Genomic DNA, 23,519 nt, shown 5'->3' with positions numbered 1-23,519 from the left:
ATCTGGTCCCGCGTGTGTGTAGGCTTTCAGTCATCCAGGTCAAGGTAAATCTAGAAGAGTAAAAAAGAATCGACCGCACTTACTTTAGTTTGGTTGGACAAACTTCAGTGGCTGCGTCTGAAAATTTGACTTGCTAAATGATCACTGATCAGTGATTAGTAATCAGTGATCATTTAGGAAGCTGAATTTTCAGAGCAGGATACCTTTGTTTCTACATCTGTAACAGACTTTTATACATTTTATAGACTAAAATTCTAGCATAACATTTTTTTCTTTAATACATGGATAACTCGTAGTTGGAACTGCTGGGCCTAAAAGAAAGTTTTGAGGATTGTTTTTTAATGCGGATACTTTCAAAATCTACATGTTTTGTTTGCTTTTTCAACTTGATCTGATAACAGTAACAATAACGAAACAAAGACTGATATCACACAAATGTCTCTGTCCAGGTTGAATAAATAAAAAATAAAAAATAAAAATTCATTCAAAATTTAGAATATTGAAGACCAAGGGCAACACAAAGACAACACAGAGACAACAAAGAGACAATACAGTTTTTTCTTCTCTATGTTCTTAAAAACTAAATGTATCTGACAAAAAGCATAGAAGAATGTTCTTGTAGATTGTTCTGCGCCTGCAATATTGTTAACTTGCGCACCATTTATTTCATTTTTATTTTATTTTATTCTACTTTTTTGTAATACATATTTAGGACTCTATACTTATCTTACTACTGCTCCAATTTTTAAGCATTGTATGAGGGAGCCTGTGACAAGTATTTCATTGCCAGTGACTGCTCTATGTGCTTGTTGTGCACACGACAATAAACTGTTGATTAATGGATTGACTGATTGACTTATTTTAATTAAATATCCTAGTTTTCTAGGGAAAAAAAGAGTTAAATAGTCTCATCACTGGAAGATACAAGTCTTTGTAAATGTTCTTCAGAGCCCGTTGGTACACCTAGTTGAAGAGACAACATCAGAAGTGTGCAGAAACTGCAGAAACCCACAACATTTGAAGGTGAAGTGCCAACCCACAAACCCTTAATAAAAGCAAACATATAATTATGGAGTTATGATAGAGAAGTAAAATCTGTACATGAACCTGATCAGGGCACTGCAATTGGCTTTGACATCTGTCCGTAGGGGGTCTCAGCTACTGATTGGCCATGACCATTTTTTTAGAGGGGGTACTAATCCTCTCCACACTCTCTGTGGGTGCTCTTAGGGCTTTTCCCATATAAATCAGTCTGGCCTGGGCGGTAAAGTCATCACGTCCAGTGTGTCCACAAACACTGCCTGTTCGCACCCCTATCATTTGGAGCATGCTAGCACTGAAAGGCCACTAAATATGAAAGGACGGTACTTGTTAGACACAACAAATAGATTCTAGATTCTTACCTGCAACTCATCTTTACACCATTGTTATCTCATGTAAAATATAGCTAAACCTCCAAATTTACTGTTAGCTTTTAAAGTGTAGCTTCAAGAGTACCTGTGTAGTGTATGGACATGCTCCCCTGCATTGAGAGAACACAGAACAGTAACAGCATGACAATACTATTTTTTTACTCTTTTACCCATGGGTGGTCTTCACTTAAAAGTCTGTGGTCAACTTTCACTCAACTCTGCAAACACACGGTATCATTCACATGCAGGACTAAATAAAAGCCTTTCAGTAAGCAATGTGCGTCACAATAGTACAAGTTATCCAAGGTATCAAATGCTTATTGGAGAGAATTACAGACTGCTTTGTACAGCTGAGTATACAAAAGCAGAGAGGTGATACTAGAGAGGCTGCTCCTATCTAAAATGTGTAAGATTCTTGATTGAATTCAGTCATTCTATTTTCCAGATTTGCATCTATTAGCCAAAAGCAACATAACAACTATTCAAAGAGGAGAGTTACTCTGTTTCCAGCAGAGAGCAGAGTTAGAAATCCTAACCTGTCATATCTTTGTGTGATTGGAGATTATCTCCTGAGTCCAGGACAAACAACACTGAGTATTTTTCCTGGTGTGTGTGTGTGTGTGTGTGTGTGTGTGTGTGTGTGTGTGTGTGTGTGTGTGTGTGTGTGTGTGTGTGTGTGTGTGTGTGTGTGAGAGAGAGAGAGAGAGAGAGAGAGAGAGAGAGAGAGAGAGAGAGAGAGAGAGAGAGAGAGAGAGAGAGAGAGAGAGAGAGAGAGAGAGAGAGAGAGAGAGAGAGAGAGAGAGAGAGAGAGAGAGAGAGAGAGAGAGAGAGAGAGAGAGAGAGAGAGAGAGAGAGAGAGAGAGAGAGAGAGAACTGGAAAGAGATGAGATGAAAATTTAAATAATTAAGAATTCATGAATAATACAATTTACCAGGAAAAAAGAAAAACGTCCCTTACAGAAACCACATTGTGCTACTGTTGTTGTATGTATGAGATGAAATTGCACTGCCTGTAATTTTTCTTTTCTGAAAGGCTGACACTTCCAATGAGAAATAAAATGTTCTCATTGACTCTTCATTTGAGTTATGTGCTACAGATTGTATGCCTATCACACAAACAACAATTAGAAATCTAATGTGTTTTTCAGTTGTACTCTTTCAACTCTTTCAAGGTATCATGTGACAAATAAAAGGAAAAGAAAAGAAGAACATACTCAAAATGGACTGTATTTGTGGTGTACTTGCTTTTACAATTGATAATTGAAAAGTATATTTTGTTGCTTGTAGATACGTCTGGATTAATCAATCATCCCAATCAAGTCAGTACATTTCAATCATTCCTTTTATGAGCATTTTTTTGTACAAAAAATGTGATGACTGACAACAGCTTTGACTTTGACATTTTTGTTATGAAGAGATTATTTGAGATTAAGAAGCCAGCAGCTGTTTTTTTTAGTGACTGATCAAGGCCTCAAAATTTTTTAGAGGAATGTGGCGCATGAAGGATTTGTAGACTTTGAGTACCTACACAGCAACGTATTATAAATACAACTATCTGTATCGGTGCACTCTGGGAAATCTCTCCTTGGGACCTACTCCAACTGGACTTTAGACAAAACACCACCAGCACCTGCCAGGGAAATCTGGGGCTGCATTTACATGCATACCCAGAAGGTGAGAGACATATTTCACAACCAGATGAAACACCTAGATTGTTGAATACATTTGTAAAATCACTGCTTAACATCTTTCTCCCAAGCTCTGTCAGGTTTTCACTTACAGGTGAGTACATCAACAGTAACAAGTGCAACCACGTGATCCTGAATAGAAAGTTGTATTAAACTCAATAATCAGGATTGTAAAGGAAATTATTACAATTAAGATACTTGTAAATATAGGGGCAGGGTAAACTGGAGAAGCTACAGTATTAAAAATTGTGCACTGCCCAGCTTTCAGCACACAGTTGATGCCAAATTAAGCAGGTGTCTATAAAGCCTAAGCAGCCCTTTTCACCAACCCCTATAGATGACATCACATCTACTAATGAACTTAACTTCAAACCAGCCAAGGCCCTACCCATTTTTGTCATTTATTCGAGGCCAGGATTGGAATAGTGTGATGGGTAAGGAGGAGGATGAGGGTGGAGGGGCAGTGTTTGAATATTAGTGTACTGCCCTCCCCTGCTGAGAGAAACTGTGTCATAATGCTGGACTTCTTTTATAATTCAAATCAAGACTATTGTCTTGATAAGCAACCCGTTCCACTCTGTGCAGCGGGACAACCAAGGCACTATACAGCGGCTGCAGAAAATCAGTCCACCGCCACAGGCGCAGAAAGCAAGGCTGTAACATGGCACATGCATGGGCCGTGGGAAGCATAGGAATCACTGCACTATATTCTATCATGTTTAGACAATTCACTCTCTATATCCACAATTCACCAACTGTTTTATCATGCAAACAAAGTAAGTTTGCACAGCATTGGACACCTTCCAGTTGAGTGCAATAATACAGAAGCTACTTTTGAATAGACATAATCTGGAACTCTTTGTCTGAGATGTTCCCTTTGAAGAATATATATCTCCCTTTATGAGAGATTGAGGATTAATGATTATATTTCTGAGCATGATAATCAATTTCTAAACTGAGTCCTGTTGTTTTTCAACTGCTCCAGAAATATTTTTTCCCGTCCCGTTTTTATCTTCCCGTCCTCTGAAATTTGCCTTATTATACTCCAGCAAACAAAACAATTTTACCTGCAGACATTGATCTTTAGGCAATATGACGACTTTGTTATTGAGCATCCCAAGTGTAAAGTACTACTCATGCATGTGGGGACATATAAACCACCAGCTCAGTTACCTTGCTGAGAAACCACAATTTAGTTCCTGTGGGGGTCATTCTGTGGTTAATTTTGCTGTTATCACCTGAATATGTTTCTAAACTCCAATTCTGTACATCTGTGTCATACATAGAAATGGTTCCATGCCTTAGCAAACAGATCAAAACTAATGGCTCACAAAAGCACTTACTTATTAAATTTTTTTTTTAAGTATTTAGGGTTTTTTTTTATTTGCTGACCATAATTTTACCTGGCGTTAAGGCAGCAGTTGGAAATACTGTTAATGATAACTATACTGTAAGGGACATTTAATGTAGCTGTCTGTGAGCAATGTCCCAATGAGAGAGAGAGGGGGGGAGAGAGAGAGAGAGAGAGAGAGAGAGAGAGAGAGAGAGAGAGAGAGAGAGAGAGAGAGAGAGAGAGAGAGAGAGAGAGAGAGAGAGAGAGAGAGAGAGAGAGAGAGAGAGAGGGAGAGAGAGGGAGAGAGAGAGAGAGGCGGAGTAACACTAGACGCTGGGAAAATCTGGGAGGAAAAGTTTTTGAAAAGTTCCAGGAGGTTAATCGAGAATCACAGCAGCCGTGGCCGAGCTGCTGAGGATAATATTGGACGGGGACCTAAACTTTCCGGTTGACTTGATGAAAAAACCCCCATCGATTTTGGAGCCATCATTTTTATGTGGACTTTTTCAAAGGATGTATTTCTACTAAAAAGCCCAACTTAAAACGTTGGAAACTTTTCCACCGAAATGGAAGGGAATATTCTATGGATTATTTCGTCATTTCTGTTGTTTCTGCGTGTCTGTGAGGGTAAGTCTAACAAATTCACTTGAACTTTTTTTTTTTTTTAATTTTATTTTCGAGGCTTTGGTGTCCATGTCTGGACAGCCCATCATCAGAGTGATTCTAAAATAAAAGTGGGGCTATCTCGTCGTTCTTGACTTCCAATGAATACTGGCGTGTTTCTGCGTGACTTTTCTTTTCACTTGTTTTCTTTAAGGTAATAGTTATTTACTTGTTTGAGGGAGCGGATAATGAGCCAAGTCCCACAAAGCCCCACGGAGGAACTGACCGCCAGCAGATAATGGCAATGTGGAGGACGATCGTGCGCATCACGTATCATAATACACGCATGAAAGTGTTTTAACTTCAGAAACCTCCTATTACTGCATGGGGGAAAGTACAACATATAGATCTCATCCGTTATAAGTGTTGGTTTTCTTTTGTTGGAGACGATTGATGCACCAGCGCAACTTGCGCTCCGCCGCGTTCCCGCGGCTGGAACATCAGCGGCCCTTTAAAGGTTTCACCGGGGAGCGCTGGTTTGTGCTCTATTTGCTTTCTAATTTGTGTGGATGGGAAGGCGAAACCCTGTTTTCAATTTAAAGAAAGTGATGATCGGAAAGTCCCCTTCCCTTTTTCTAGACAAAGACTTTCCAAACAACTGAATGTTGTTGTTTTTTTCCCCCCCATCAGAGAACAATGACAGTTACATGATACATTAATGGATATAAAGACCGATTTGAGTCTGAGCACAAACTGTTTCATGGTGACAAACGAGCACAAATGTTGATCTACTTCTGCCAAAGTAAGCCTCAAAAATGTTGGTGTGTCATCAAGATGCCACAAGTGGCAAAGGCCTGTCTAGAAAACTCGAAAGACGTGCTTAGAGATGTGGAACAGTTTTAAAGGGTTAGTCTGGCATCTTATTAATACTTAAAGTCACTTTTTGAATATCTACCAGATCTGAGGTCTAGTTGGACAATATTTATTGTTTTTGCTGTGAGGCAGTAGTGAATGATCAGACTACATGTTCATCTTCAGGTTAAAGTGGATCTCTTACTTGTGTTGTTCTCTTCCACAGGGTCCCGTTGCGTGGATAAATACAGACCTTGTGAAAATGGAGGGACCTGCTTAGATTCACCCACTCGATGCATGTAAGTGAAACATTTGTACAGATGTAAAATGATGACACTTGTAGATGAGTGATTCCTTCACTCAAAAAGTCAAATCCTCACAATTTTGGCTTTTGAAATTGATTTAAAACATACTTTTAAACATGTCTGTGAATTGATATGCAAAGGTTTGTGTTTCTCAGCTGGACTTGCAGTGATTTAGGACCAAGTCTCACAGTAATCAAAATAACAATGTAAATTCCATCATTATATTCTGTAAACTGTTCCACTTTCAACCTTTTACATGAGGTGTTGAAAGACGGGAAATATTGATGAGGCCTACACGGATAAGCATTAGCAAGCCTCAACATGCTTCTCTGACACATTTGTCTCTTACACCTGTTCGGCTGCTTTGTCAGACATAAATCATAGCATTAAACTTAATATGAATCAAGTTTTCCCTCTGTGTTTTTCATTAATATTTCCCACATGCTATTTTTCTTGCTGTTGTACTTACCACCTTCTAGCAAAAAGCATTTATGTCAAAGTTTTCAGGCCTTGTCTTTGTTTCCTGACTGCTTTGAGCAATTCTGAGCTCACATCTCTTGGCAGGGATGAGGCTTTTGTTTTTCAATTTGGTGAGGGGGCTGTGTGGGACCCCATTACAATTCTCTAGCTAAATAGCCTACAGTGTCATGCCCTGAGGTCGTTTTTCCTTTTAAAAAAAACAGCTTAGGAAACATGCCTCAGTGTTTCACATGGCGGGCACACACTCATTGATAGAACAAAAACTCCTTGGGTGCCACCTGCTTCCCTCCAAAATGGCAAAAATTTATTATTATATTGGAGTTGTTTGCAATTTACAACATAACCTGGTTCAAAGTTGCGTCAGCGCCCTAAATAGTGTTTGCTCAATCAAACATGTTAGAAGTTTTTTTTCTGTAATATTCTAACATTAATATCTTTACATGCAGTAGAAAAAGTGATCATTCTGCTTGGAGTATCCCGTACAATTTAGCCAATGTGTAACTCATACATGTGCAGTACCAGCCCACATTTTTAACCATTAGCTCGAGCTAAAACAGGAGAGTGTCATTAAGTGTGTGGATGAATAGTTCTATGGAGCCTTTTTTCATATAATCTAACATAACTGCCTGAGTCAATCATTTATTTTTTAACACAGCATAGAAGTAGGACGTGCCTACTACTACTAAGGCATTCTCAATCTTTAGCCTACATAAGTGTGTAAGTTGTTATTCACAGTTTTAGTCATCTCATCACAGTTTTCTTTTGGAAGACATGATTCAGCCATCCTTTGTTCTCCTTTAGTCCTTTGTGTTGTGTTCGTGTGTGTAGTTAGCTGTGTAGGAGTTGGCATTAAGTCATCAATATTGTGGTTAAGCACCAAGAGAAAGAAGGATTTAAAGTTCACAGGGAAAGTATCTCTAATGGAAGAAGAATTAGATATCATAAAATGGCACAGAAAGGGTTCCACAGCAGAGCAGTGGAGTGGAGCATGGCCACACAAGAGTGGTCAGGCCGGTCGTAAACAGGGGTGAGTGGGGGAGCCACCCCACCCCTTCCCCTGGGAACTTACAGAAATAGGAGACCCAAAACAGCAGAAAAGATTCTTTCTCCTACTAGATACCGGACTGTAACCTGGCACCATCAGAACAAGGGACAGAGAGAGGGAGAAGAATGGCCACAGCAAAGTGAGCCCAATACAGAGAAGAAAGAGAGTAATGGATTTCAGATACAGATCCATGTTTTGGCATTTGAAAGGAATTTGGGGGAGCCAGTAAACAACATTGCTCAAAGTCACCACTATTCCACAGAAACCCACAAATTTATCATCTGTTACTAGTTGTGCATCCGTTGTCTTATTTTTGTTATGGTAAATAAATCTCCTTAAATGACCGTAATGTTTTGTGCATGGCAGCTGCCATTGTCACCGCCCCAGATACCAGTGTATCATGTCTCGTGTTGGCAAACAGATACGATACCACACTTCAGTTCTTACATGCAAGAAATATTCAAATTCATCCTCCGCTTTGTTAATGCCGACGGCTTCCTTGGGTGTTAGTAAAGCTTGAAGACCAGAATTACAGATAAGATATTTCACCTGTTTCAGTTCCATATTGACAATCAGCTAATTCTGCCAATCTGAATGGGTCGAGTATTTTAACTTGGCCATTTGCCAATAACCAGCAATGCGACCAGTAATGTTACGTAGTTTGGATACAGAACTGATATCACTTCAAAGTATATAATGTGGGTTTTTTTTAATAAGGATGGTTCACTTGACTTCATAACTGTTATATTTAAATATTTTGAATGCATTGTTCTTTCAACCAGTTCACTTAATTTTAGGCCTGTAGATAAGCACAGCATAGATGATTTAGTTATGTATGTCTGCCACAAATCAATAGTTTCCCAGAAACCATAGCTCTGCTTACGAACCTTTTTTGTCACTGTGATGATAAATAAGTTCTGAGTGGGGCCACTTAACACGGCAATGATTAAAATATGTCAACACAATGATGTGATGTAAATGAATAATTGTCATGAAACAGTCATTGGCTTTGAGTTTTGAACTTGACAGTGTAGGATTGATAGTGTTGCTTCCCTTAAGGTGACCAGTCTGGAAGTTCATTAGAAGAAGCCTTTGGTCTTCTCCCAGTGAGAAGAATGCGCTGCCCAGAGAAGGCCATCGTTTTGCAGCAAGAGGGGAGATAATTAGGCAGATTGAGAGGGTGTTGCACAGAGAAAATCCAGCTGGAGGAATCGGACTGGACTAGAGAATGGGTGAAGTGAGGCTGGGAAGGAGGGTGTGCGGGTGGGTGGGGCGGCATAGAGGACAGCTGGTGGATGTTGTGATGGTAATCCAGTGAAGTCAGATCTTGACAAAGGGTAAGCATAGGGCCAGGTGCTGCCATTGAGCAGTCAGCCGCCCCCATACTGTGAGAGACAAGCTTGTGGAGGAATGAAGCTGGTAGCTCCCAGTCCTTCCAACACATGTTGCTTCTCTCACAGTGCAGCAGCAAACCGATTCAGACGCTTTTAAATTTTATTTGCACACATTGTCCCACGTTGTTGCTCCATCTCTCACCAGAATGGCCTATCACGGACCTGCCCTTTGCTCTCATCCCGGTCAAACTGAATGGAAACAAGTGTGTGTTGCTGTACAAAACTCAATGACTGGATCCAGCAGTCCTCTTTACATTGTGATTGCTTTGCCTTTGGCTTCAGTAGCAGCGTTAACATATAAATTGTGAGTGTTCCTTATAACCCTTCAGCAACTCCCAACTATGAACATGATAAAGATGGCATCTTTGACTTTGAGTGTGGAGTTCTGTTTCTGCAGTAAAGAGTTTTTATGCCTGATTTATTTCACTTTCATAAAGAATCTGAGTAAAATTAATAACTACATTTTTGAAGAATATAGTTATTTCTTCACATTTCTTGACTTAAAATGTGTTATAGCCCCTCTAAATTGGAAAGACAGCAACCACACATGAAATTAATCAGAAAGATGAATAGTGTGAGTGAGTAACAGTCCTCTAAATCATAGGCATTTGCAAAGACCATAGGAAACGGACAGATTATATTGTTGACCTAGGACAGAGCACCTCAGCCTTTTGTTTTCTTTGGCATTTTTATGGTGGATTAGAAAAGGAATGCCTAGTAAGATTCCTCCTGCGCCTCTGGTGCTTTCACGTTATTGTCCATTCCTGTTATCCATTTATCCAGGTAGCCCCCTCAGGAATGTCTTTGACACGACTGTCAGCAACCTCCCATCGAGAACTGTATGTTTAAAATCACTTGTTTGCTTTGCAATTTGCTGTTTTGTTGGAAAACTTTCAGCCCATGTAACTCATGTTATCCTGACAGGCAGATGGAGCCATTGTAGTGATTATCCCGGAAAAGTGATGCATTGCAGATCCAGTAGTTTGAAATGTCTTTGTAGGAGATCAGTGGTCTTATCTATGAGATGAGAACTATCTGACCAAGAGGTTACTCTGTAATCGGGAGGAATATTCGGGTTTATTGTCCCTTCCACTTTCTGGGTCAGGACTGGAAAGTGGGAGTTGTGGTTCCTGGGACCCATCAGAGGAAGTGGTGCCTTCTGACCTCTCAGATATACTACATACTGTCTCATCTTAGAAGCCTAGACTGCACCAAGTCCATCCTTTGCAACTTATCTGTTTCCTTATTTTATTCCATCATCCCTTCTCACCACATGAACTTGTAAAAAAAAAACTGTTTTCTGCATTATTACTAAGAATTTATATCTGACAATGTGTAAATGAAATTAAGTGTGTTCATTTATGTTCATTATATGAATGCAAAAAACTAGCCGACTGTATTATGGTTAGTTTTTGGAGTAACATTTATGTGTGAACTTCATGCTTACTTGCAGATAAATTTCTAAATTCTCATCCCCTGGCTGTTTGTTCTTTAATGTTATGAAGAGACATTCAGGCAGGCTTGATTGAAATAACTTGGAGCTGCCAGCAAAATTTTCCCGTTTTCTCCCTCCCCTTTGGAAGAGGAAGGGATGGGTCCATCATTAAATGATTCAGGAAAAGGCATTCCTTTTTCCACTAAGCACAGTTTCCACAGACCACCAGGCAGCATTTTGCTGTTTACATGTTCCAGATTTAAAATATAGTAAAGAATTTGCAACTAAAATACTCTGCCACATGTAAATAAAAGACATTTGTTATTTGTTTTATACAGTTTTATAAAATGTGTTGTTAGGTATGACTGGACACAGTGTTTCTTTAATATCCCAAGCAGGTCTTTGGGTGACAGCACCAGATAAACGCAGCCAATAATAGACATTCTCTGGCTGCTCCCTAGCATTCTCCTTAGCTTATCACCAAGAACCTTTCCCAGTGAACTATAAACAAAACCAATTCTTTCAGGACTACAAGCCTGTGAGAATCTCGACTTGTCACAGTCAGTCAGTTTCTGTCAACATCATTAGAGTGTCTTTGTGTAAATATTAATGGAGTAATGTTTAATTAAGATCCAATATGTATCAGTTTTAGTTTTCCAATTTTTATTAGAAAATTGATAGAAATATAGGCCCTGAAAAGGAGCAAGGTATCTTTTAATACATTAGCTTCGTACTGTTGAGGTGAACTGGTGTTAGTGTTTCGTAGAAACGGGGTCTCCTTAGATTTCAGTTCCAAGTTTAGTGAAAATCTGGTTCAGTTTAGGTGGATGGGTGGGGTATTTGTGGTTGCATTCAGTGGAGAATGCTTTGAAAGACCTCAACTCTGGGATTCATGCAATGTGGTCATGGGCAAATGTGCTGCTATTTGAAATATGTCACTGAGTATTCTTCCAGAGATCTGTTGACACTTGAGGAAAATTTGTTCGGATAGTGTATGAAGAACAATTGTATCCCATTCTTTCAAAGAAGAATTACAGGACTGCAAAGGTTCAAAGGTAGATTTTAGATTGACATTCTTATATGTAAATAGATAAATGTAAATATGCATATTTACAGGCTATCAGAGACAAGAAGGATGCGTGTTTACCTTTTTCATTCGATGCATTACCAGTTTTTCTTTAGACAAAGTTACATGTCCTAATATTCACATGGTTAATATTCATGCCCCAGGTGGTGCTCTGGAAGCCTCCCACCAGTGATTTCAATACCTCCATTGTGTGTCAAAGCACAATAAAGCAAACTGCACTACAGACTTAAGCGCACATCCTTTTAGAAATTATAATATTTAAGAGATGGAATCTGTTCTTAGATGGAGCTTTGAGATACCTACATATGTAGGGAATCAGTCCTCTGAAGTGTTCCAACTGTCCTTATAGAACCCTGTCTCCCAACACCCCCTTTTTCTCAGTTCTCTCTCACCATGGGTTACTGTTGCCAGGCTACAGCTCAGGCCTGTTGGTCCGTGTAAGCCCAGACACCCCCCCCCCCCCCACACACACACACCCCCACCGACAAAAAAAAACTTTCATACAAAGAAGTTCTGACTACTTGAGGTCTTTTATTTGGACCACAAAAAACTCCCCAACCCCCAATCTGGCTCTTTTCTGAGAAAGGGAGAGCCAAGTTGAGGACCGCAAAGCAGAGGAGGCTGTTTGGAAGGGGGGGGGGGTAGTTGGCAGTGTGGTGTCAGTATGGACTTCCATAATGGAGAATTGCATGCTCCTGCTGACTGAGACCTGTGTTGAAATGCAAAAAATGGTGGATACCCCCCGTCCCCTAGTAAAAAAAATTTCGTATAACAAACTTGAATTTGCAAAAGGTCACTTAGCTCCTGTCATTACAACTAGAAAAAATCTTTAGCTTGTTCTTCTGTTGATCTTCTGCTTGCTTTCTAAATGTCTAGGGAAACGACCTTTAAGAGGAAGTGTCCTCTATACTTTTTGCTTTGTGAAGCATGACTGTGTGTATGAACCGTGTCAAAGATTACAGCCTCTTTGTTCACAGGTGAGCCACTCTTTGACCTCTGGCAGGGTAGCTGCTATTGTAAGAGAGGATGAGCTCAGGTTACTCTGCAGTGACCCAGAAAGCAGGAAAACTAGGATTGTATTACCCTCGAGTATACAAAATTATAGGTGACCGAAATCACGTCGATAAATCATGTCTGACTGAAATGTTTTGACGCTAAATGACTAAGAATTACATAAACTCAAAATGTTTTGTACAGTCATTTGTACTTCTCTTGATAAATGTTTGACGCTTCCGATCGCTTTTGTTCTTCTTGACAAATATTTTCTGTGGATCTTCTCTTTTATGGGTTCCCTATACCGCTGCTCCTCAGAGGCTGAGTCTGGTTGTAAGTTTCTTTTCTCTGTGTTTGTGTGTGCAGTGATTGTTGCATGTTTTGGTGTTGTTGCAGTGGTGATTTTGTGCTTTTGTGCAAGAATGTTGAAAATTGGAGTTATTAGTGCATGTGCTTGTGATGGTTATCTACATGTCTTCGATAGCCAGTGTGTGTTTTGGATACTAGGCTTGTCCCATGAGCAAAACAGTGCAGTTGTTTTGGCTTTAAGTCTGACAAGAGAGTCATATGCCACACACCCAGAACTTCAGTGACAGATGTGGACAGATGCATGGTGCCGGGGCTGCAGCTGGCATAAGCCCTCACATGTGTTGACACAGAGAGATTACCAACTCTGGTCATCCCTCCCCTGCACTTAAAGACCTCCTCTTCATCTGCTGCACGCTCTTCCTCAAAGGTCATAAGTCGGCACTCACTAACTATGACTCAGGGGCCCATTGCACAAGAACAGACTGCACCTGCTATCCACGTCTTCCACAAACAAGGCTTGGCCCAGACTAAAGCACAATTCCTGCCTTTCTTTTCCCAGAGGCAGCGGAATCCAGGAGGTAGTAAAAATTCTGATAAGGACAGTCTGGAGTGCACCAGGACACATTTACACGTTTCTCACAGTCTGCACTGATAGCACTTTGATTTTCATGTTATGGGAGTAGCTTGTTGGCAATGACTCAGTTTTAGACAAAAGAATATATGTTTTGGCTACTCAGTTCAGTTTGCATTTGAAAGAGAGGACAACTTAACTAATCGAGCATGACTACTATCATCCTTTTTACATGCACACACCCATCTATATGCCTGCATATACAAATATCTGCCAGGGTCCAGTTGAAGAATTGGTGAACATGCAGGCTCCAAGCACACATACAGCCATCTCCAATTTGTTGCTATTGAATACCAATGAATCTGAATGTAATTACAGGAAATAGTGTAGCAGAATGACTCCATGTTTGTTATGTCCACAGCTGTCTTTGTATACATTTTTACAGGTGGTAACACACACAAATAAATGTTGGTGCACTTTGCTCATCAAACATCCTGTTAAGACTGTAGCACTTAGGCTTTCATCTTCATCCAAACCTCCATATACGTTGTGTATTTAGTGTATTGTATTTATTTAGCTTAATGAGCAACATTCTTCTTTAGTCTCATCTTTTGTTTTTCATTTCTGTAGTGACACCCAAGATTCCAGATGTAGTTAATGTGCCTCTAAATAAACCTAGCCAAGCCGTGACAAATAGCCGCTGGGCACAAGGGGAGAGGTGGGAAGGAGTGATTGGTTGGGTGTGTGACTTGCCCATTCATCTGTGAGGTTGCTAGGTCAACAGGGATTGTGCATTCAGAGTGAGTATTGTGTTTTCAGAGCAAGGGACGAGGGATTACAGGAAATATGGCATGACATTCTTTCTGGACAGACCACTTTCCTCCTGCTCATCACTCTGTCTATTCCACCTTCCACCAAAGCCTGCAGCCTCAGTGACATTATCACAATCAGTTAGGGGACCAAGGATAGCTTACCTCTCATCCTATGACACAAGGGGGAAGCCTAAATTTTTATTTGGTTTGGATTGGCTGCACAAATTTCTTTTTATTCCTTTTTATTTCTAACACTTACAAATTGTATTTTTTTACTTGTGCACTTACGTAAATTGACCTAAGGGCCCATACCCTTCACTACGACTCCTTCATTTTACTATTGTCTCTGTTCACCATTGAAAAAGCGCTGTATCGTTGAAAATCTAAAATGATTGGTTGATCCTTTGAGCCTTCCCTGGAGCATATTCCCTCTCCCAGCCTGGACAAAACCTTTTTTTCTAGTCCATGTTAGTAATAGCACAGAAGGAGAGTCAAAAGTTGGTCAAAGCACAACAGAAAAATAAAAGACAAACTAACACAAGTTGGTGGTTACGCTTACAAAGGAACTGATGAAAATCCTTTGCTGAAGCCAGCCAGGGGTTCCATCCCATTGAAAGAGAAGACACAGCCCAAGGGCAGGCTAAAACCCAGCCGACACTGCCCTGTCAACAGCATCAAACAGACTGTTTTGAAAAGGGAGCATGTACTCATCCAGGGGCTCCATTGTGGGTGTCAAGTTACCAGTGCATGCTGGACTTCACAGCATGTCTCCACTCCCATGAGATTTATGTAGCTTTTGAAAGCATGTTTATATGTTTATTTTGACCTCTTAGTTGAACAATATTTGGTCAGGCTTAAACGTATGTCTGAAGCAGGGCAGCGGCTGCTGCTTCTGTCCTTCAACTGAGTTGAAGGACAACTGAGCTGCTCCCAGGTTAAAAGCGCTGCAAAGATTTGTTGCCTAAAAGTTATTTTCATTATTATTAATTATTATTCTTTCAATCATTCATCTTCAACCGCTTCATCTGCTGTGTCGGGTCGTGGGGGGGGGGGGGGGCTTGAGCCTATCCCAGCTGACTGAGGGCGTGAGGCAGGGGAAACTCCGGGTGCAACGCCAGTGAACCGCACAGAGACACAGACAAGGATGCAGGCACACACACCTACGGTCAATTTGTAACCGGCCGATTAACCTGAAGTGCATGATTTTGGAGGTGGGAGGAAGCCTGAGACCCCGGAGAGAAACAAAGCAGACACGAGGAGAACATGCAAACTCAGCAAAGAGAGGGACTCGACCCGGAACCACCTTGATGTATGGCGACAGCGCTCCCCACTGAACCACTCTGATGCCCTATTAATTATTATTATCATCAATTATTATTGTTGTTGTTATTGTTGTTGTTGTATGTATCACTGACTAAAATAGACTTGAAAGGGGAAAGTATATATAGTCGAATTTATGTACATGTAATGTGAGTGAAATATAGCCATTGCTTGAAGTTTGATGGCAACAATTTTTTTATTGAAATGTAGGAATATCTGTGTCATTGGATGCACATGAGGCCAACAACTCAAAATACACTGGAGAAATATCTAGGTGTAAGCAGACCAGCAGGGATTTACCAAAATAATGCACCTTATATTTATTTATTAATGAGTATATGCAAAAATCCGACAGCTGCTTCTTCTATTTGTATGTGAAGCAGCCCACATTTTTCTTCAGTCAGTATATTTTGGCAATTTATGAGTTTCCAGACTGATGTCTCTGGGTGTGTCCTTATTCATATATGAGAAGAGGGACTGAGGTGTAGGAAAAGTGTAACAGTGCAGGAATGTTAACTGACATGGAGAAACTGAGGATTTCCATCTGGAAGTAACAGAGTGGGCTTTGTTAAGCCTGTAACACAAGATGGCATTCCACTATGATCATGTTTTAAACTTTCTTAATGTATATTTATTTCATTCCATGAACAGTATATTGCATGAGTATTACCTATGGGGTAAGCTTTATTAATACAAATTTATTCCAGGCTCAGAAGCATTATTCATGCCAAGGTATGAGTCAGAGAGTAGGCTTTGCCAAGATGTCATTGAGCCCAGATTGCCAAAGCCAGAACATGATGGGAACTGGGGCTCCAGTTGGAAAATCACAGCCCTGTGTTTAAGTGTCTGAGCTTGTCAGCTGATCTGTGTGAATTTATTCCTCCAGATGTCGTCCCGGATTCATTGGTCCTCTCTGTCAGCACCTCGATCCCTGTCACCGGTCTCCATGTCTGAATGGAGCAGCTTGTAGGAGTCAGTTGATCAACGGAATCCCACAATACACCTGTGTGTGCCAGAGAGGGTTCAGAGGTACAGTTGTCTTCATTGAGAAACGTGACCTCTTAAAAGCTTCTATCTTGACTTATGCAAATCACTTTTTTAATCTCCAGGCCAAGACTGCTCCCTCATTGATGCTTGTGCCACAAGTCCCTGTGCCAATGGGGCCCGTTGTGCCAATTGGAATAACCACTACAACTGTTCCTGCCCACCTGGCTTCCAAGGAAAGAACTGCCGCAATGACATTGATGAGTGTCGCAAGCTCGGTGCCTGCCTCAACGGTGGCTTCTGCATTAACACCCATGGATCCTTCCACTGCCAATGCCAACCTGGATACAGCGGGCGCACATGTGAGGTGTCCACCCTTCCATGTGCCCCCTCTCAGTGCCTTAATGGAGGAACCTGTCGCCAGACTAGTGACCATTCCTACGAGTGTGCTTGCCTACCAGGTAGAGTGACTCTATGGCTTAATAGAACACACATGTACACACAATACACCAGGGGTTTGTGCACAAACATTACTTTTTCCCAAGCCCTCAGCGTGGAAATTAAGACATACAGATTTTCCCAGCCTGATGACGTAGCTGGTTAGTGAGTGGTGGGATTTACTCCTCTGTCCTATGTCAGTTTCCTGTGTGCTATTATTAGCTACTGATGGGAGAAGAAATGGTGGGAGAGTTGGAGGAGGCTGCCTGTCTGTACTCCACAATACTCTGTTCGGTTCACAACAGAAGGATTTTACTTTATGGACTTTCTGGTTTGCCACAAGGGAGCTGACAGGAAACATCTCTTGCCAGAAAGGAAGTCATTGAAACTGTGAGAGATTATAAAACAAGCAAACACTACAGGGAGTGTGGACCTCTGAAGCAGACAGGGGTCACAGCCTGTGCTGGTATAGTATGGGAACCATCACAGGAACATGTAAATAATCAGACACTTCTGAATCTTTTTACTGACCACGTTGTCCCGTACATTCTCCTGTGTGAGAAAAACGACCCAAGGTTATGAGTAGAAGTGCTGAGGGCTTGAAACTGGCAACGTTGAATTCCCAGTTTTTTATTAATGTATTTGTGTATGATAAGTTTATTGTCTCTTCATCTGTCACAGGGTTTCAGGGGCACAACTGTGAGAATAATGTGGATGACTGTCCAGGTCATAAATGCATGAATGGAGGAATATGTGTGGATGGAGTCAATACCTACAATTGCCAGTGCCCACCTGAGTGGACAGGTATTTTTTACCTGTTAAAACACATTTTGCAGTTTTAAATAAATCCTGAATATACTGTATATTAAATATGTGTCTCCTCATTGCACCAGGGCAATACTGTGCTGAGGATGTCAACGAGTGTCTCATGCAACCAAATGCCTGCCATAACGGAGGCACTTGCATCAACACCATCGGCGGTCATAACTGTGTTTGCGTTAATGGTTTGACTGGAGATGACTGCAGTGAGAATGTTGATGACTGCGCCACAGCTGTGTGTTTTAACGGTGCAACCTGCCATGACCGTGTAGCGTCCTTCTTCTGCGAGTGTCCAGTTGGAAAGACAGGTGCGTGGGTTTCTCCAAAAGTCTCTGTGACCATTTTAGACATGGTGCCTACTTTATTGTTAATATCTCATGTGTTTACTTTTTTGTATAAATACAGGTTTGCTATGTCACCTTGACGATGCTTGTGTGAGCAATCCCTGCAATGAGGGAGCGGTCTGTGACACCAACCCCCTGAATGGACGTGCCATTTGCACCTGTCCTGCTGGATTTGTTGGAGGTGCCTGCAACCAAGATATGGATGAGTGTTCGATTGGTAAGACGGTAGCCGGCGCTGTGGTCACATCTTCATGTAGTCAGATTTGACTCATCTGTTATTGTATTTCATGCACTGATCAGCAGATTTATACCTGCAGGTGCAAACCCGTGTGAGCATTTTGGCAAATGCGTGAACACAGAGGGCTCCTTCCAGTGTCAATGCGGTCGAGGATATGCTGGCCCACGCTGCGAGATTGACATTAATGAATGTCTATCCATGCCCTGCCAGAATGATGCCACCTGCCTGGATCGCATTGGGGAGTTCACCTGCATCTGCATGCCAGGTATCAATACAAATATAGATAATTCAATGAGTATTTTTATTTTCCATGCTTTGTAATTCATGAACACCAGTTAGTAAGTAAACTATTCTTCTTTTCTCTGTCATGTTTATCAGTTCATTGCAAACGGATATAAAATTCCCAATGTCAAGTAATGTGTAATTATGTCATACGATTATGTGTTATTTAAACCTGGCCTTCTATCCTTGTTTAAGTTCCATTATGTACAGTGCTGTCTGCAGTACTGACTGCCAGCGCAGACTATTATGTAATGCATTGACACCAGGGGTATGGAGGCTCTGCTTTAATCTTAATGCACTGTACAGGCCAGACAGGGTATTAGTTTGGACTGAGTGATGGTTGGGCATTCACTGACACAAACACAGTGAAACTCTCACACACAGCCCTACATGCATCCTGGGGTTTGGGGAACTATACAAATTAGAGCTGGGAGTCGGGTCTATAGGAGTGGATGTGAGAGAGGGCCAGCAGTTAGGGGGAGGAGTGTGCTGTGAATACTAATGAGTGGGAGAGTGGTGGGAATGGAGTGCAACAATAGGGCCCCTCTGTGCTCCAGTTTGCACCCCTCATACACACAGAGGGAAAGAGGACTTTTCCCAGAGTCTCTCCCCCTTCATTTCTAGAGACTAGCTCTTCCTCTTTACCCTCCTCATCATCAGCCAGCCTGGCAAAGCTCATGCGGTGCTGGTGATTATTTCTGATTCCACGCTAGTCTCTCCCCAGGGGTGACACTCTGATCCACACTCTGTTTCACCCCGGTGAAGGAGCCCTTCATAGTTTGCTAACACAGAACGTATAACATGTGTCTGCTGAATTGGATACTGACCAAGGGAGGGGTGATGCTCCATGGACAGTAGAGTGTGGTGGTTTGAGTTTGGTAGAGTGGGAACCCTGGGCATTCTCTTGGGATCTTTTACACCATCCAGTAATTTTATTAGTATTAAAAAATCTGAGGCCTACCATGAGAGAAGTTTCCCTGAGATCCTTTCCCCATCCCAAAGAGTATGAACAATTCCATAGACAGCATAATGCTTTGGACATACCAATACACCAAAAACTGAACTGCAACTAGCTGGAAAAACATGTAAATTCACCAAGACCTTTGGCTGTTTTTCAGGCTACATGGGGACCTACTGTGAGATAGACGTGGATGACTGTGAAAGCAACCCATGTGTGAATGATGGCATCTGTCGGGACATGGTGAATGGCTTCACGTGCACCTGCCAACCAGGTAAGACTATCTAAATGACCTATTGCCTATGATACTTTCACCTTCTCTTAATAATTCCAACTCTGACAACATTAGTACCAACAAGAAAGCCAGAATTTAAATGTCCCTGGAATCAAATGAGGGAGGGTCAGCCTTGCTGCTTCTGCCTGCTGGTATCTAGAAACACCACTCATACAAAAAGACAGGCCCAAAAAGCTGCCTATCCGCTTCTTTTGCTTGAACAAAGACACTATTGTGCCCTCTCCTCCCCCTCCCCCCAATGTGGAATGTGGAAGGGACAGCAGTCTCCCTCATCCTACCCTGGTGGTGGTGGGGAACAGCAGTCCTGCTAATGAGATTCTTTTCCAGGTCCGCAATTTACATCTGGGACAGACGTCCCCCCTTCACCCCCCATCTAGCTATTGAGCCAGTGGAGATGATGCAGGAAAGGGAGGGGGCTTCACTAAAAGAGAAAACAATCCCACCATCTCTCTAGCCGCCCCCACCACCACCACCACCGCCATCACCACCGCCACCTTTTCAGCCCATGTACCAACAAGCAGAGCGTCTTGACACTGTTAATCAACTGAGTAGTTCGCCACCAATGCACCAATTCACCCCCGTCTGGGCACTGTGCCCACCCATTCAAAGCCCACTCAGTTGATCCTGCTGTTTTATATAGTAACAGTAATAATGGAATCATACTTATATAAATACTAATAATGTAATTGTTAACAATACCATTTTTTTTGTTATTCTTTACATTCACATATACATTTTACTGTGCAGATATTAAAAATCATCTGATAACAATATCCAGTCGTGGTCGTCAGATCCACTACTAAGTTGTAAATTCCATCAAAAAACTTCATCAAGGTCAGAGGCATCCCAGGCCATTTTTACCGGTCATCTCTGCATCGGCTCAAGTGCACACAAATGACGTTTTTAACCAGTCAAGAAGCTCTCACACCAAACGTAGCCAGACATTACTAACCTACCCTAAGACCTTTGCCCTTTTGCGTAGGGACAAAACTACCCTCTGACCTGAGCCTGGACCCTTCCACTGGACCTTCTTTCTGACCTTTCACCTCTTTGTTTGTATGTCCCAGGGTTTACTGGCACTATGTGTCAAATCGATATAGATGAGTGTGCCAGCACACCCTGCCAAAACGGAGCTAAATGCTACGACCGTCCCAATGGATTTGAGTGCCGCTGTGCTGAAGGTAAGGAATCCTGTACATTGAAGTGGTTAATGTATTCTTGTTAGACAGTACACAGTACATGGTTTCCTCCCAGGCAGAAGAGTAGATGAGCCTTAACTATTTGCTGAGTTGTGTTTGGTCTTTGTTAAATGTTCAATGTTTCGGGAGGGGGTCAGCTAGTTCTCTAGATGTCTGCTGGCTAGGCAGACTGACTCGAGGCCCCTAATCCCACTCTTTCCTTCATTGGCGTCAAGGATCATGGGGTCACTGAGGACTAGCAGTTGCCAAAAAAGAAGCCTTGGTCATCACCCCAACATCTGTTCATTTGTTAAACCCCCCCCACTCACCACCTTCTGCTGCATTTGAACTTTAATTCCTTCACATGAAGACATATCGAATATACCTATTCCTTCAAACAAATGGTCAATAGTAGTATCCCGTTTGTCACACATGCTCCACGTATGAGCTCATTCTGAGCACACATTGATATTTAACATGTTCTTTTAGACATACAACGACAGAGGAGTCTGCGTCATTGTTTCAGTTGCCAGCTGCTTGGTATTCCTTGTGTTCGTGGGCCCCTTCTGTTGAGTGAAGTGGCTCTGTTTGACGTGGTGCAGCCTATTGTTCCCCCCGCCACTGAGAACAAAAGCAAGACTGGGAGGCCTCTGTAGGGTCCTTCTTTACAGCTTTACCCAACTCAGCACTGAACTGCACACATACCACACACCCGACGTTTAACTTCCCCACAGACACTGTCGGCATTGAAACCACAGTCCACAGTGACCAGAACCCAAACAAAACCACACGCGCTTTCATGAGAAATATCGGATTTGGACAGTTCATTTGTCATTTCAGGTTGTTTCAGGATGTCCTGCAACATAAAAGATTGATGGCTTGCTGTGTTAAATGACCAGATCCTTACACAATCTCCATGCATTGATTTTTTTCCTCATAGGTTATGAAGGTACACTCTGTGACAGTAACATCAACAACTGTCAGCCGGACCCATGCCATCACGGTACCTGCATAGATGGGATTGCAAGCTACACGTGTGACTGTGATGCTGGCTACACAGGTTATCGCTGTGAGAACCAGCTCAATGAGTGCCACAGTAACCCTTGTCAAAATGGGGGCAAATGTGTGGACCTGGTCAACAAATACATTTGCCAATGCCAGCACGGGACTTCTGGTAAGAAGAAAAAACCCCATAAACACAATATCAGGCTTTGTTAATTCAAGCTTTTTAAATCACAAGGTGAAATATTTCTGTATTCTCAAATATCTGCATATTATTTGCTGTTGAGGGTCATTATAATATAGAATAAAGCTAAAAAAAATTCTTTTCATTTCATCTTTCCATATTAAAGCATGTTAAAGTATTGTTAGAAATGATTATGAATTTAAAAATTCTGACTATGTAAATGCAGGCACAAACTGTGAGATAAACTTTGATGACTGTGCAAGCAGCCCATGTGACTACGGCATTTGCAAAGACGGCATCAATCGCTACGACTGTGTTTGCAAGCCTGGCTTCACTGGTAAGGCTTTCTGTCAATGAAACCACAACTTTCCATTAAAACAATCAACATTAAAGATGTTGTAAAACACACTTACTAGTATGTCTTGTCTCCTATAGGTCCCCAATGTAATGTGGACATAGATGAATGTGCATCTAGTCCCTGTAGGAATGGGGGAACCTGTGTAGATGAAGAGAATGGATTTCACTGCCAGTGTCCCGAGGGCTTTAAGCCCCCTTACTGTTACTCCCAGGTGGACGAATGTGGCAGCAGCCCATGTGTCCATGGGTCATGCCGGGATGACATCAATGGGTATGAACTATTAATGACTCACATGGCTTTGTGTCATCAAGAACAAAAATCATCACGAAGGCCCTTAGAATTTTGTTGTTTCAACTTGCGCATGATTGTTTTTTTATCCATTCTGCTTCACTTACCCAGTTACCGATGTGACTGTGAGCCGGGATGGGTGGGAAAGAACTGTGACCTGGACAGGAATGACTGTTTGCCAAGTCCTTGCCAGAATGCTGGGACATGCATTGACCAGCTCAATGGCTTCACCTGCAAATGTCGTCAAGGCTTCAGAGGTGAGAGGGTGACATAGCAGCACAATGTCCACTGATCAACAGTGCAAAGAGAGGAGGAGACATGTGTAGGAAGAAATCATAACTGAGTGTTTCACAGAACACCTACTAAGCATTTCATTCTTAAGGTTAACATTAAAAATATATATAATTTCTACCGCCCCCTAGTGGGGAATTAAAATGTGTAGATTCTCACCACTAAATTCCACTAAATGTTAGCCTCATTATATGTTCTATATTGTCATATATCGGCTTTTC

General features: G+C 41.7%; 1 protein-coding gene across 1 annotated transcript in view; it reads left to right on the top strand.

Moving 5' to 3' along the window:
* The first annotated feature begins 4,819 nt into the window (after nt 1-4,819).
* Nucleotides 4,820-23,519, top strand: part of notch3 (notch receptor 3) — a 28,191-nt gene continuing 9,491 nt past the window's right edge. Inside the window, exons 1-14 of the mRNA XM_068336274.1 lie at nt 4,820-5,060; nt 6,115-6,187; nt 16,526-16,668; nt 16,749-17,084; nt 17,743-17,865; nt 17,955-18,188; nt 18,286-18,441; nt 18,542-18,727; nt 19,863-19,976; nt 21,065-21,178; nt 22,116-22,349; nt 22,588-22,698; nt 22,797-22,989; nt 23,119-23,264. Coding sequence (XP_068192375.1) covers nt 5,000-5,060; nt 6,115-6,187; nt 16,526-16,668; nt 16,749-17,084; nt 17,743-17,865; nt 17,955-18,188; nt 18,286-18,441; nt 18,542-18,727; nt 19,863-19,976; nt 21,065-21,178; nt 22,116-22,349; nt 22,588-22,698; nt 22,797-22,989; nt 23,119-23,264 — 2,224 coding nt within the window. The 5' untranslated portion in view covers nt 4,820-4,999. The remainder of the gene's footprint in view (nt 5,061-6,114; nt 6,188-16,525; nt 16,669-16,748; nt 17,085-17,742; nt 17,866-17,954; nt 18,189-18,285; nt 18,442-18,541; nt 18,728-19,862; nt 19,977-21,064; nt 21,179-22,115; nt 22,350-22,587; nt 22,699-22,796; nt 22,990-23,118; nt 23,265-23,519) is intronic.

Source organism: Antennarius striatus, chromosome 16 (assembly GCF_040054535.1).
Source record: "Antennarius striatus isolate MH-2024 chromosome 16, ASM4005453v1, whole genome shotgun sequence".
Classification (NCBI taxonomy): domain Eukaryota; kingdom Metazoa; phylum Chordata; class Actinopteri; order Lophiiformes; family Antennariidae; genus Antennarius; species Antennarius striatus.
Note: the sequence above shows the minus strand (reverse complement) of the source record. Positions and strands in the feature narration are given on the sequence as shown.